Source organism: Triticum dicoccoides, chromosome 3A (genome assembly GCF_002162155.2).
Source record: "Triticum dicoccoides isolate Atlit2015 ecotype Zavitan chromosome 3A, WEW_v2.0, whole genome shotgun sequence".
NCBI lineage: Eukaryota > Viridiplantae > Streptophyta > Magnoliopsida > Poales > Poaceae > Triticum > Triticum dicoccoides.
Window position 1 is genome coordinate 586,915,775 of NC_041384.1, and position 14,686 is coordinate 586,930,460.

Sequence of the window (14,686 nt, forward strand, 5' to 3'; positions counted from 1 at the left end):
GTGATTGAACGATGTATCGGGAAGTCCCAGCCAAACATGAAACGGTTGAAAGAAAACCAACTGAAGGGACGTGGTGGGAGAAAAAAAAAGATTGACAAAAAGTTTCGCCTGGCTTATTTTCTAAATACTCCCTCCGTTCAGAAATACTTATCGGAGGAATGAGATAAAAATGGATATATCTAGAATTAAAATACGTCAAGATACATCCATGCTCCGACAAATATTTTCGGACGGAGGGAGTATAGTATAGAAAAATATAGCAGAGACATACTCGACTAAAAGGTGCAACTTTATTTTGGTAAAAAGTGCAACTTAAAACAGATTTTTGTTATTTTGCACCAGGCAGGTACGTCTTCTTCGACCCCGAGCACGAGGAAAACAATGGCAGTGCACGTGAAAGACCGTCCGAATGATGGCGCATCCAGTTGTTGTTTCTGCGTGAGTGCGCCGCACTGCTTCGGCCGTTGCGTGACGTGAGAACCGTTGGCCTTGGGCTCTGCTGAGCAGTGCGTGCCATCTGGAGGGGAAACGACCAAGAACGGAGAGCAAAGGCGGCAACGCTGTCCGCGGCGCAAACGAACGCTTTCGCGTGCGTCCACGACGCGGTCGACACGAGCCCGACGCGTCCGTTGCGCGGCACGAACAAAATCGGCCCGGCGATGTGAGAGTGCTTGGTGCGACACCCCACCTCTGAATAGCCTTTCACGTTGGCGAAGGAAAAAGGAATACCCTTTCACAGATTCAGCAACGACGACGGGTTGGTTTCGCGTGGCCGCGAGCAGCCACGAAAGTAAAAAGAATAATACTATGTGCATCACCTCTCACATCAATGACCAATCCCACAATTCTCTGCATGGGCATACTCTAGAAAAAAAGAATCAGACACCAACATATTTCCCCCGTCTCAAAATAAGTGTCGTGGTTTTACCTCAAATTTAACCGGCCGAGCTTTTATCTACAAGGAACAACAGTCAATCTTTTTTGATCTAAAAAAGAAGAGTTATATCATCTTTCCTTCTAATCCGTCTTCCCGTTTGCGGTATGCTGCTTCATCTTCGACAGGGTTCTGACCATCCCCCTACATATCTTCCGGAACCAGAACACGTTCATCACGGCCAGCGTCGGTGGCACTGTCATTATGCCGTAGAATCCCAGGGCGAAGATGGACTTCACCTGTAAAAAAACAAGTACAGCGCGCACGTCATCAGCAAACCGTCTGAATTTTCGCAATAGCAAACGGTTTCAGTTGCATCAATCGAACTGTCTGAATCTTCTGAAGACTAAATCAGTCATATACTTTCATGATGTTTTAATACAGTATATCATACTGATCAAGCAAATTTAGCTACATCTCAAGCTATATATATATATATATATATATATATATATATATATATATATATATATATATATATATATATATATTAGCAAAAGTGCGATTTCAGTTGGTCCATGGGTAGATGACATGCATACCTGATCATAATGGGAGTAGACATGAGTGAAGAAATATACGAACAAGATTATCCGAGCAATCTGCAAGCCAACAAAAGATGTGTTAATGCCAGAGTAAAGAGGATAATGAATAAATAGTTTGCGGCATATCTAGTCACAAATGCTTCAAGTTAACTCATTAGCCTGGGCGCCGCTCCTGCAGCTCACAATTGGCATTTTCATCTGACTTGCGATGAAGAGGAGCGTATCAAGCATATATTTTCCAACAAAAAGGTAAAAGGCAGAGACATTCAATAGGAACATATCTCTGAGCATCTGAGTCTTGTACAAAGACAGAAAGGGCAGAGCCGAAGTTGATAGGGGCGTACGGTGGCACGGCAGAGACAGTAAAGGCTGCCGACACCGAAACTAACTAGATTTTTGAGAATTCTAACATGCAAGTTTTATGAATCATACGACTTTAGGAAAAGCAATAATGTTAAATCATGAGAGCAGCGAGTACCATACCAGCCATCCGACAAACATAGCCAATCCATTGTATAAGTAAAGGTTGTGATCCTTCTGACCAGCAACATCCAGATACCTGCACCAAATCATAATAACTTTCAGAAACAACACATCTTAACCTGAATTCTTGAAGGACTGTATTAGTGGCATCAGATGTTACCATCTAAGGTTCACAAATGGAGTGGTGGCTTCAGTGAAGAGGACCATGAGTATGTACATGTGTGCTTTCCCACTGAACAAAGCAAGACAGATTGCGTACATGGAAAGTCCGTGATGCAAGAGCTGAAACAAAATCACATAGAAACAACTCCTGATTAGGAACTTTGTCAAAAAAAAAACTCCTGATTAGGAGGAAACCAACACGCATTAATCTTCTTCAGAGATAATGTGTGCTCTAGTATAGTGTAAAACTTACAAATTCTTTTCCACCTAAAGATGGAAAATGCCATAGGATCATCGCCAAGTCTGTGAAAAAGTACCCGATCGAGACCTGCACAAGTAATACAGTATGTTAAATCAATATGTACGCAGAGGAGCATTTCATGTCCATTTGTTCTGAAAGACTGCAGACTGAGAAACAAATTTGACTCTCTCCAAGCAAAGCTGGAGAAGCAGTTGCAATGCGTAGCTTACCCCAAACATGGAATCGGATAACCATGACTTTCTGTCAATGATTATGCCATTGACATCTTCACTGAAGAGGCCAGATATCATGACCAAGTAAAAGGAAACGGCAGCAGCAACCAATGCATGGACCGTAGAGAAGCCCCTGTCAGTTAGTTGCACATATTTAGACTTAAGTAAAATAAAGGTCAACTGTGATAAAGAACAGGTACAAGTACAACAATAAAGTTGTGTCCAAGTAAATATTACCTATTATTCCACTCAAGCTTTTGCATTGGACTTAATCCATCATAACACTTGAAGCACGATGAGCTAACCTTTTTAGTTACCTTATATACCTGCAAGGACAAAATTATGAATTCTTGCAGCAAGATGCAATGTACTAAATAGCTGAGAACAATGTTTTTTGTAAGATCCTTTCAAAAAATAAGAGGTTGTAAGACGACAAGTTCAGAATTAGAGGAGTAAAGTTTTCAATTCAGAATCAGTATGCTTCATCAGGAATAAAAGCCAAAACTTTGTGATACGTAGCCTAGTAGGTACTAATAAGAGAGATGGATTTCGGCTTTCGAGCTCCACCGTGATAGTAAAAATATTTAAAAATTCAAATACTTCTGAAACAACTCCGTGTACACACAATAACCTACGGAAGTACAAATGTTCATGAAAAAGAAAGGTGTCCTGCATAAAAAGACAGGAAGAGAGAGAGAGAGAGAGAGAGAGAGAGAGAGAGAGAGAGAGAGAGAGAGAGTCTAATATAGCAAATTCTAGCACTCCTTTTTTTGTTTTTGTTATTGCAAAATGCTGTACAATGCCAAACTTATTATCTTCCCCTGTACAGAATGAGACCCAGATTATCTTCAATGTATTTTTTTGGAACACGTGCAAGACTGTCAATCTCTCCAACAAACCCAAAATTTAAGAAATCCATCGGCTGGCAAGAACATCAAATTGTGGGCAATTTTGCAAATAGGTAGTAGCACTGATCACATACTGGCCTGGTTACCAAAGAGCCAGAGCAGAGCAGACCAGAACACTGCAACACGAAACAGCACGGTCTACGCACGCACTTGCTGCTGATCTGATGCCGATGCACCTTCCCCTTGACTGGTAATTTGCATTGGACCAACTAGAGAAATTCAATGCGAGATAGCAACCACGCAAAAAAAAGAGCTAGAACTTCCCAGTCTTTTTTTTTTTAAATCCAAAATATCTCTCGGTTCTAGAAAGAAGTATTCAACACAGTCTGCCCAACTAGCACAGTTGAACTGTTGGTACGTATCAGTATCATCACTGCCAGTCTCGATTGCCAAAAGAGACATCGACGATTGACAAGTATCTGCACCATTGACTAGTAAGTTGTGCCAAGTGCTACAACTGACGCGGCAAACTTCACCAGCAAGCATAGCTACAGACAAAACTGCAGGGCCGCTGATGCAACCTGCATTAACTGTGCCAGCAACAAAGACGCCAACGGCCTCTTCTTCCCCTAACAAGACGGAGGTACTTGATCTGGACAGCCCCCAAGTAACAGGAAAGCAACCGGCATATAGGTAGGTAATAATAATCTCGCAAATAACCGAGCTCGAGCAACCATGAACACAAGGATTGAACTACGGAGAGCGGATGAACTAAGAAAGCAAAAAAGGAGAGGGCGCGGAGAGCTTACGGCGGCGCACATGAGGACGCCGGCGAGGACCGACGCCGGCCACAGGACCTGCTCCTCGGGGCCGTAGTTCCAGTCCATGAGTCCCCTCCGATGGATCAGCTAGCAAGCGACGAAGGGGCGGATGAAGCGCGAAGGAGAAGAAGCTGATCCGAGATTACGCGCCGATGGATGGACGGATACGCCTCCAGGGAAATCAAACCTGCAGCACAGCAGGCCACGTTTTTCACGCTTGATCTATTTCAGGGCAAAAAGGAGGGCTGGGGTTTGGGCGGTGGCGTCGTCGGTGGGAGCGATGTTTTGGAAGAGGGTTTGAGCGTTGGGTTTTAAGAGAGGACAGGCACGACGGCAGGCCGGGGGGTCTCGCGAGAAGGCGGCGTCCGTCTCGGATCGTGGCTCCGGGAAGGTGGCCCGCCTGTCCACGCAGGGCCGGCCCATAGGCCGGGCAGAAGGGGCGACCGCCCCGGGGCTTGGGAGGGCCTCAACTACAATTATCTATACTTCTATACTACTATTAAACAAGCAAACATATTCATTGCTAAATATACCCAGCCTAAACTACACAAAACATCATGGACCAATTACAACCTCACGATCAGATTATTTAATTAGATCTAACCATTAAGATTAGACTAACCCTCAGGCAAAACTGCGCTTAGCAATTTTCCTCGGCGGACAAAAACTCTGCCGTCCCACCTCTGCAAGCCCTACGATCACGCAAGCCAGGAAAACAGGAAACTGATCGCAATCAGATCGCCTCAAAACAACTACCCCGCGACGCATGCCGCCTGCCTCTGCCCGCCGGATGCTCCTACTCCCTCGAGGGTCGCCGCCCCACAGGTCGCCGCCTGACCCTCCTCCTCCACCACCGCCGACGCTTGCCTTGCCTCTTTTTCCCTTGTCGCCATTGATCTGCGTTGGCCTCCGCCCCCGCCGCCGCTGGCCGGCCTCTCCTTACGCACAGGTCACCACCCACCGCTCCTTCGTTTGGCCGCCGACCGATGCAAGTGGCTGTACACCGCCACTGGCCTATCCTTGCGCGCAGGTCGCACACTCAGGAAGAACGCGATGAAGGAGTAGGTGAAGGACATGATAACGGCGATGATGGAGACAAAGGTGGCCGATCTCCAGGCCCGGGAACTATGAGAGGACGACCTCGGCAAGGCGGAACATCACCAGGTACATCGCCCCATCCTGCTGCAGTTCGCGTCGTGGCCCTTTTAATGGCGGCAGTTGCTGGGCACCACAGACCTGCACTCTCAAGGCAAGGAACTTCTTTCAGTCCATGACTTTTATGAACAAAATATTTACAGATATTCAGAAGCAAAAGAGGCTTAAATAGTAAAACTGCATGTGCTTACATGATGCCCGTGCCAACTGTGATGCATAGACAACTGTGTACTGTGCATTGCCACACACAGCTACATCTGTAGGCCCTGCATGGACATGATCAAGAGTGTGAGACCCATTTATTCTGCCTAACAACAGACATGCATGCATGCTGCCAATGTCCATCCATACATGCCAGGAGAAGTTAATTTCAGGATTATTTGTTACCGAGGCAGGAGCGGACGGCGTCCATGTACAGGTGTATAGTTCCGTTTGCCATGGATGGGTTCCGGCGAGCGGTAGTAGTCGGAGATGAGGACAACGATGTAGTAGGTGATGTAGGCGCAGACAATAAGGATGATGGGCCGAGGACCCAGCCCATCTGCGCCACGCTCTGCATTAGTGCCAGCACACCGGATCTTCTATCATTTTGATCTTTGTAGGGATCTTGACCTTAAAAGAGGGTTTCCACAGGTGAAACTGGGCAAGATGTATTGCTCCAAATTTGAATCTCACTACAGCGCACCAGCAATTAGAGGATAGGTATTATTATGAAGATATAAAAAAATCACCGGGTGGATATTTTTAACAAGAAGTACAGAACTAAGTTGTGGTTGAAAAAACACTTCAGCAAAAATGGAATAGCAATGTGATAGCTTTATATAGTGCTTCAGTGATAGCTTTGTACACTGCTTCAGTGTTTATAACGGAGTCCATTGCAGTTTAGATAAATGAAAAAGGAGGGACAACAACACAAAATTCAAGTACAACCAGGTATTTTTATTTGTTTGTGTTTGTAACATTAGTATAACCGAAGTTGCAAACTGGAAGTATGTGAAGGAAACCGTTATAATAAAGTACATAGCAGAAAATAGTAGTACAGTAAAATATGGAACACTGGTGTAACTGAAATAGCTTGTTTTGAAATTTTAACTAATGCATCCCTCATCAAACTAGAACACAAAATTCTTCTATGAAAGTGATTCCTTGAGATTATATTTCAGCGTGAAACATTTCCCAACAGAAAAGTGTTTGTTACTACTCGTTTGGGGCAGCAAGCTCCCTTTTGGTTAAAAGGATTTGAGTGGAAGGTTGATTGCAATGAATGCAAGCAAGCATGCTTCTACTGAGCCTTAGAAGAAGCCAAGGAGTATGTTCCAGAACCTCTTTTGTATTACTTCATCACAAAAAGTTATTGCAATATTTGCTTTTTTCCTAAATATACATGATAGACTTGAATGATTTTCTGTTATATTGCAAGATGCCCTATTAGTGTCATCATAACAATTCTTTGTACTCATTGGTCGGTGTCATGAAGCAGAGCTTATTTTGTGGATAGATGCATTGGTTTATGTTTCAAGCCTTTTAGATTTTTCCTAATAATATGGAGTTGATTATGATGAATGATGCGCTTCTTTGCGAATTTCCCATGTGTGTAATTACAAAAAAAATTGGTTCTCGGCATTACCTATTTGATAGGAAAAACTTGAATACAAAGGTTTGGCAATATGTTCACTAGGGTTTTAGTACGTGTAATTTTTTTGGTGTGTTACAACATTTTTAAACATCTCTATTGCCTCTCTTATGTTGGTACATCAATGTATTTTCATCATTTTATTGATATATTATCTTTGTATGATGAATGCTAATTGTTTTCACATGATAATACATGTGTTGCACTTGCAAGCTTACTATTTATTTAACATTGAAAACAAAACATGTAACCTGATCCATTCTAAACACTAAAGAAGTTGCACTTCCTGATTCCAGAGTGTAAAATGGTGCATTTGAATGTCTTCTTGTTGGAACTATGCAGTTATACGATATTCTTCTTTCATGTAGATATCCTATTAGGTGAGAGCGTCAACGAGGTTTTGTTGATCTATCATGAACCGGTTTAGAATAAATGTTTTTGAAGTATATATGCTTGTGGTAAGACGTGTAAGAAATATTTAAAGTTGTCGATGAAGGTAAACTGGAACTTTGATTTAGTAAACAAATATGCCCAACCATCACATCAAGGAAACGTTCCATAGGCAACCCCAAGGATTTCCCAAACTATAAAAATAAAGTGCAATGCAACTCACAATCAAAACATACCCGTCCATTCAGACTTGTTGCTCCCATTCCCTTTCGGCGCCTTCTTCTTCTCCTTCATGAAACTGAACCATTAAGGATCGCATCGTCAACACAGCCACCAACTAATAAGCGGATTAAAGGAAACCCAAAACTAGGAAGAAAGCTTACTCTTTTTCGATTGGTAGTAGAATAGCTGCCGGGATTGCGAGTTTGCGAGCAGGGACCTCCAGTCTCGGACCTTCCCGTCCCTATTTATTGGCCAATGAAGCCCGTCTCCCCAGACCGGAAGTCAGGCAGCGACCCACGAGACACAAGCCAGCGCCCTCACCGCCGATCGGCGGCGGCGGCGAAGGCAGCACCGCGTGGAACACGCCATGGCCCCCGAGCAGATAACCCTAGGGGTCCGAACATTGCACGGAGTGAGGTGATGCACCTGTTGATGAACCGAATTGACGGGGAGGAGCAGGCGGCGGGGTCGGAGAGATAGAGTAACCTGGAACTGGGACGAGCGCGGGAGAGGGTGGAGAGGCTCATGGCGGCGGCGGCGATGTTTACTAAATCAGGAGGAGGGAGGAGCCTCGGCGTCCGGGCGAGCATGCCGAGCTCGAGCACCGCCTCGGTCACTTCGGCGACCGAATTCGATGAAGGAGCAGGGAAGAGCAGGGGTGTGCGAGTCCCACGCCTCCGACGGCCAGTTCCACGGCCGGATTCGACATTAAGGATGTGTTTGGTTTGAGGGATAGGCTAGGGTGGTTGTGGGTATCCCCAACCAGCTGGTTAGGGATAGCCCTTGTTTTTGTTTGGTTGGCTGGTTGAGGATAGCCACTGAAGTGTTTGGTTCAAGGGATGAATAATAAGGGTTGTGATGATATTTTTGCTTGAGATGATGAGATTAGCCCATAATCTGCATTTTGCATTGAGCACCAACACAGGCACACCACACATCAAACATGCCTCAATAGCAGGCACCGCAACTGTGCATACAGCAGCAGAAAATATAGTAGTAGGAAAACTACACAAGCGAAAAATACAGTAGCAGGAAAACTACACAGCAGCAGAAATACAGATTCATTGTCTCACGCATCCACCAGCGGACCAGCCCCATGCACGTAGCCGCCGCTCCACCCTCAATCACCGGCGCCGCTTCTCCTCAGGGCCCAGCCGCCTGGCTCCTCGAGATCTAGCCGCGCCGCCGCCTGCCTCCTTGAGATCCAGTCGCCGGCCATCTCGAGATCCAACCGTGCCGCCGCCTCAAACCCTGTCCTGCATCTCCAGTGTGCAGCCTCCGGAACGGCCGACCTCTCTGCTAGATGCCGCCGCCGCCACGCCGTCGATGTCGCCATGCACGAGCGAGAGAGGCGAGCTCGAGTAATGGGAAAGTGAGGTTTCATGTGCTCGGGAGGGGGTGAGGACGAGTCAATAGCCAGAAAAAACGTTTCGCGAGTGCGCGTGGGGGTGGTTGCCGCGACCCGCCGCTTTTTCGCGGCTGCCCACAGCCCCGATTTTCGGGAATATTCGAAGCATCTGGCTGCCTCTATCCCTCTTTGCCTCAGATCCAAACGAGTGGCAACCACTGTAAAAAGGGGCTATCCCTGTCCCTGGAAGGATAGCCCTGCAACCAAACGCATCCTAAGGGGAGGAGGAGCAGGGGCGACCATGGGAGAATGGGGAACGGCAAGGAGATGCGAGGGGGCGGTGGGGAAGTGACCAGATTGTTTTTCTTTCGTTAATACTGTATACACGTACTCCGTGTTGACAGTGACTCACCAGAGAAATTGTGAGTGAGTGCGGCTTGTCCAAATAAAAAAAGAATTATCTTCTGATTGACTAGGTTGTATTATCATCAAGGAGGTTCCTTCCTCGATGCCTTCTCCTTGAACAATCGATGAAATACACAACTAGCTTGCACATATTTAAGGTGCACGGTCAGTTTCATTTTGTGTAAAAAAAATAGAGGTGAGTTTTTCTTCAAAGATGTCTCCACCAGTCCGCCCACATAGACAATCCCTTTGTTTGCAAAAAAAAGGCAAGTGTGAATTGTCCTCCATTTTGAAATTATGAAAGTTTCTTCCCCTCTTACATCAGGCAAGTGTCTAGAGGAAGTTTTGCTTTTGTTTAGGCCCAAGAAACAAACTATTGCACAGTACTGCGGATATGATATAGTGCTCTTCTCTTCCAAAAAATGCATAGCAAAATTTCAGGGGCCTGCAGATGATTTCTTGAGTAACAAATTTTAGGAGTTCAGACTAATTTTCTTATGATAGTTCAGACATGCTGCCAATGAAATTCATCCTCTTTAGAAAACAAGAAGTTGTTTACTTATGTGTTGTTCTATGATTAGACTGTAGGGTAAGTTACTTTTTAATGAACCAAGATTCAAGTTTTGTTTTATTTTGATAGTTGTACCTTTTTCTTCTACAATTTACAAATATTCTCACTAATTTGGGATGTAACAATGGTTAATCCGTCCTTTCATGTTTTTTCATAATTGCTTTGGGTATCTGTTAATTATGCATGAATCCATCTTCCCGCACGATGCATTACTACATATATGTATTCGAGTTTTTCTAATATATCTTTTATGCCATCATGGCACTGAACCATGAGTGAAGCAAAAATGTATACAACTGAGGGGTATAAGCACATTTGGCTGCTGGACTAAACATTACATATTTAGTAACTATTTCAAATCATAAAATTTCATGATGAAGAAATCAGCTTGTCCATTTGCTATGGCTTGACTCTTTTCAATCTTACTGATAACGGAACTGTTTTTCTTCTATGATATGACGAAACAAGGGCATGTGTGAGACAGGAGAGGCAACGTACTCATCATGTCGAAATTGTTGCAGCCATGTGTGATGTCAATTTTTATGATGGGGCAGAGGGTAGAATCAAGATGATATGGCTACAAAAATAGCTTATACCTAATTACTAGGTACTAGCATCATATGTTACATAAATTTATTGATCTTGAACTTATTTGCATGCCCTTTATTTGTTCGTCATTTAGTTGTGTTTCCATCCCAAAAAAATTATTATCAGTAATAATACATGTATACTACTCCCTCTGTCCCATAATATAAGAACGTTTTTCAAGCTATGTTAGCTTCAAAAACGATCTTATATTATGGGACGGAGGGAGTAGATGATAAACTATTTTAATAATTATTTGATGACAATTAAGAGGTGCGTTGTACGTGCATACTTACTATTTTTAGTAAAGGAAAACGTTTACAATCAACCGGATGATTTCTATCTCTCGTAAACCTCGTTCACATCACCCACGTGTCCCACAGGCCCACATGCCCACGCGTCCTCCACCTTATCTCTTTGCCGAAGGATCTGGTCTTCCCTGGAGCGCTTATCTTCATCCCCATCTCTTCTCTGTTCCATCTCCTCCCCCTCTCTCTCACCCCTCAATCCCGTCCAACCCACCGCCAGAGCCATGCCGCCGGCGCCAACAACCTTCCTGCTCACCTTCTCTCCCTCCGACGAAGCTCCAACACAAATCCTAGGACCCATGTGAGAGATCCATCGCAGGGCATCGCTGCTCCAAAGGGGGGCGAGGGTACGGTGTGGCCATCGGAGCTGCAGAAGACGATGGTGTTGGAGGCGGGTCACCACTCGCCGCACATGCTGCAGTGGGGAGGTTGAGGAGAGGAGCATCACAACATCGGGCCTCGAGAGCTCTGTCGCCACCGCGTCTGCATCGCAGCATCGCCATCGCCGGCTCGCCGCACTGTTGTGTCACAACATCCGCCATCGCGGTCGCCTGATTCGCCGCAGCACCTCGACGCCATCGCGTTGCGCTGCAGTGAAGCTTCGTCGGCACCCGTCTGGTGCTGCAGTGGAGCTTTGACGGAGCAGGCGGGCAGCGGTGCTGCGATGGAGCACGGCTGCGTGGTGGTGGTGACACTGCAATGAAGCTTCGCCGGCGGCCGTCGGGGTGCTACCATGGAGCACGACTGAGGTTGCAATGAAGCGCCACGACGGTTGTTGGAGCTCCGGCGAGGTTGCAGTGAAGCTCCGGCGAGGTTGCAGTGAAGCGTCGCGGCGGTCGTTGGAAGCTCCGGCGAGGTTGCAATGAAGCACCGCCGACGTCGGCGGTTCGACAATGCTTCATCACAGCACCACGACATCGACAGTCCGGTGACGCTCCACCGTAGCAGCGACGACCCGCAGTGATGTTTCATTGCAGCTCCACCACGGCACCGTCAGCCAAGTGATGCTCCATTACAGCAGCGGTGACCTCCGGCGATGTTCCATTGCAGCTCCACCACGACACCGACCGTGTTGCATGCGGCCGACGGCAAGCGCTGCTCGCTCTGATCTCGGTAGCGTCTGCCATTGAACGGTTTGTATCAGTTAATGTCGCGGGGCTGTGGGCGTGCTGTGATGCGGGGATACAAACTGATGGCCTTGATTAATCATATCGGACGGTAGATAATGCGGCTTATAACTGCAAGTTATCAACCGGATGACGCCTAGCAGGCGCCGTAAATCATACTCTCTCCATCTCTAAATACAAGTCTTTACTACATATATAGATATACTTCAGAGTCTAAATTTACTCGTTTTGCTTCATATGTAGCCTATATTGGATTCTCTAAAAAATATTTATATTTAGGAACGAGGGAGTACAGTACATCTAAAAATTATTAAATGCCTAAACTGGGAATCTCGCAATGCCCAGGTGTCCCGCTGACTCACTCGACTTTGGATACTCTTCGAAATGTAATCTATGATTTCACGCTTTGGGTCTATAGGTTCAAAGACCAAACTAGAGATGCCTTCTTATCTTTGACGCATGTTTCTTTCCTCATGTTGTACTCTCTGGTGTACTTTGGCTCCTTGGGGCTTTTTGAGTAATATATTCAGGTGGAGATGCTCTCCCCTGGTGATTGTTAAAAAGAATGGAGCTTTAGTTTGCAGGAGCGTAGGTTTACATCACATACTAATAGGTTGTAACTTACTACATACTAATAGGTTATACCATACGGAGGCAAACTAATCTGACTCGTGAAGTTGATTCAAATGCACTAGTCTCTCTTTATGATATGATGGATGTCTTAGTATCATAATCAAAACTATGATGAATAGATTTCAATGTTTATACCAATGCAATTTTTAATTTGAGAAACCGGTAGGACATCTCATGTGCGCCAAATCAAACCAAGTACAATCAACATCATTTTTGGTTCTTTGATAATTCTATTACTGAACCCAACTTGCAAGTCACATTTTCTATGGCCTAGAAGTTTCTGCTTCAAGGCTTGGGGTTTTAAGAGAGGGGATGCAGGGTCTCGCGACAAGGCGGGCGTCCGTCTCTGATCACGGCGCCCGTTACTTGGGGAAGGCACCTGGATGGTACTGGGTTGGGGTTTGCACGATGACATCATCGGTGGAGAGTGTTTTCTTTCTGCTTCCGGGTCCTGGGGTTCTAAGAGAGCACACGCACGAGGGGAGACAGGGCCGGTCTCGCGAGAAGGTGGGTGTCCATCTCCGATCACGGCTCCTGTAACTTGGGGAAGGTGGCTTGTCTGTCCACATCACCCATTAAGGACCAATAGATTGGTTTCCCACCTCGTGCTGGGTTAGGAGTTTTCCATATTTCTCTAGAAATTGTCGTGCAACGAGTGCATTTCGTAAAATAAATATGATTATATGTTGATAAGGGCGACCCTACGCGTCAGCCGTGGATAACTGGGAAAAATCACTCGTCTCCCTGGCCATTGGATGGAGCTCGTAATGACCGTCTGATGTGCTCATGCGCACGACCCCCCTCCTTCTTGCAACAAGACTGGTGTTGTAGTATTTTCTGCAACAGAGGTCTTGTTGCAGATTTTTTTGTAAGATTGAAACATGGCCCTTTTACAACATGACCCTTTTGCAACAAGAGCCTTGTTGCAATTGCAACATGCCTTTTGTTGCAAAAACGAAAACATCCCTTGTTGGGGCACGATGCAGCTGACCCCCCCTCCCCGGTCGAGGACGCCTACAACGGTGGAAGTGTTGCTGCATTTTGAGATGCGCCGCATGGTGGTGAGGGAGGAGTGGTGCCGCCAGTCCCTTCATTCGTGCCACCATCGGCGAGCGCCGGACCTAAAGTCAGGTCGCGTTGCCCTCATCATTCTCTCACCCCTCTCTGTCTCTCATGGCAGGAGCGTCGTGCACCGCGTGCGATCTGATGAGTACACAAGAATGGAGAAAAGGGGGAGAGAGTGACCAGATCCTGGGAGGAAAAGAAATGAAACGAGAGAGAGCAAGTGGACATGAGCTTTCAGATATTGTTCCGTTGGATGAGGATGCATGTCTGCTGGACGTTGTGCGCTTAATCCAGCAGCAGATTGCTAGCGTTTCCCTATTGATAAGCATTCCTTATTTTTTGAGTTGTGATAAACACTTACTAGTATTTGATAAGGATTTATTGGCTTATCCATTAAAAATAAAGAATTTATTCATAAGTAAACAAGAGGCAAGGTAGTTTATGCAATTTTCACAAAAACTGATGGAAACAAAATTAAAACATGGACACAATGAGGGAAGGAGATGTACCTAAGGCTGACGGAAGGAGGAGCAGGCGATAGAAACTTATATTCTTTTAAAGTAAAAAAATGAGAGATGAGAACATTTTATTTAAATACTTAACTCATAGAGCTGTTGGGGAACGTAGTAATTTCAAAAAATTTCCTACGCACACGCAAGATCATGGTGATGCATAGCAACGAGAGGGGAGAGTGTGATCTACGTACCCTCATAGACCGACAGCGGAAGCGTTATGACAACGCGGTTGATGTAGTCGTACGTCTTCATGGCCCGACCGATCAAGCACCGAAACTACGGCACCTCCGAGTTTTAGCACACGTTCAGCTCGATGACGATCCCCGGACTCCGATCCAGCAAAGTGTCGGGGAAGAGTTCCGTCAGCATGACGACGTGGTGACGATCTTGATGTTCTACCGTCGCAGGGCTTCGCCTAAGTACCGCTACAATATTATCGAGGAGTATGGTGGAAGGGGGCACCGC

At 45.8% G+C, this 14,686-nt stretch overlaps 1 protein-coding gene and 1 long non-coding RNA gene across 4 annotated transcripts; both read right to left on the bottom strand.

The window, feature by feature from the left end:
- Positions 1-814: 814 nt before the first annotated feature.
- LOC119272222 (TLC domain-containing protein 4-B-like) lies at positions 815-4,603 on the bottom strand. Its single transcript, XM_037553753.1, has 8 exons — positions 4,253-4,603; positions 2,833-2,921; positions 2,593-2,728; positions 2,375-2,449; positions 2,120-2,241; positions 1,960-2,035; positions 1,474-1,533; positions 815-1,173 (listed from the first exon to the last, which is right to left on the bottom strand). Exons 1-8 carry the CDS (start codon positions 4,328-4,330, stop codon positions 1,018-1,020), a joined length of 792 nt encoding a protein of 263 aa, XP_037409650.1. The 5' UTR covers positions 4,331-4,603; the 3' UTR covers positions 815-1,017.
- Positions 4,604-4,735: 132 nt separating this feature from the next.
- LOC119269388 lies at positions 4,736-14,380 on the bottom strand. Of its 3 annotated transcripts, none has more exons than XR_005133592.1 (5): positions 7,826-14,380; positions 7,679-7,740; positions 5,807-6,031; positions 5,611-5,685; positions 4,736-5,500 (listed from the first exon to the last, which is right to left on the bottom strand). It is a non-coding gene; the product is annotated as an uncharacterized LOC119269388 (long non-coding RNA). The 3 variants fall into 3 exon arrangements; XR_005133591.1 differs by having other exon boundaries at positions 5,807-6,093; XR_005133589.1 differs by having other exon boundaries at positions 5,807-7,740.
- Between the last annotated feature and the right edge of the window lie 306 nt (positions 14,381-14,686).

Bases quoted from the DNA above. Each gene is read 5' to 3' on its own strand.
- LOC119272222 (XM_037553753.1), bottom strand. From the start codon at position 4,330: ATGGACTGGAACTACGGCCCCGAGGAGCAGGTCCTGTGGCCGGCGTCG. The intron at 2,922-4,252 runs GTAAGCTCTCCG...TTGTCCTTGCAG, and splicing joins GCGTCCTCATGTGCGCCGCC to GTATATAAGGTAACTAAAAA. The intron at 2,729-2,832 runs GTAATATTTACT...ACTAACTGACAG, and splicing joins AAGCTTGAGTGGAATAATAG to GGGCTTCTCTACGGTCCATG.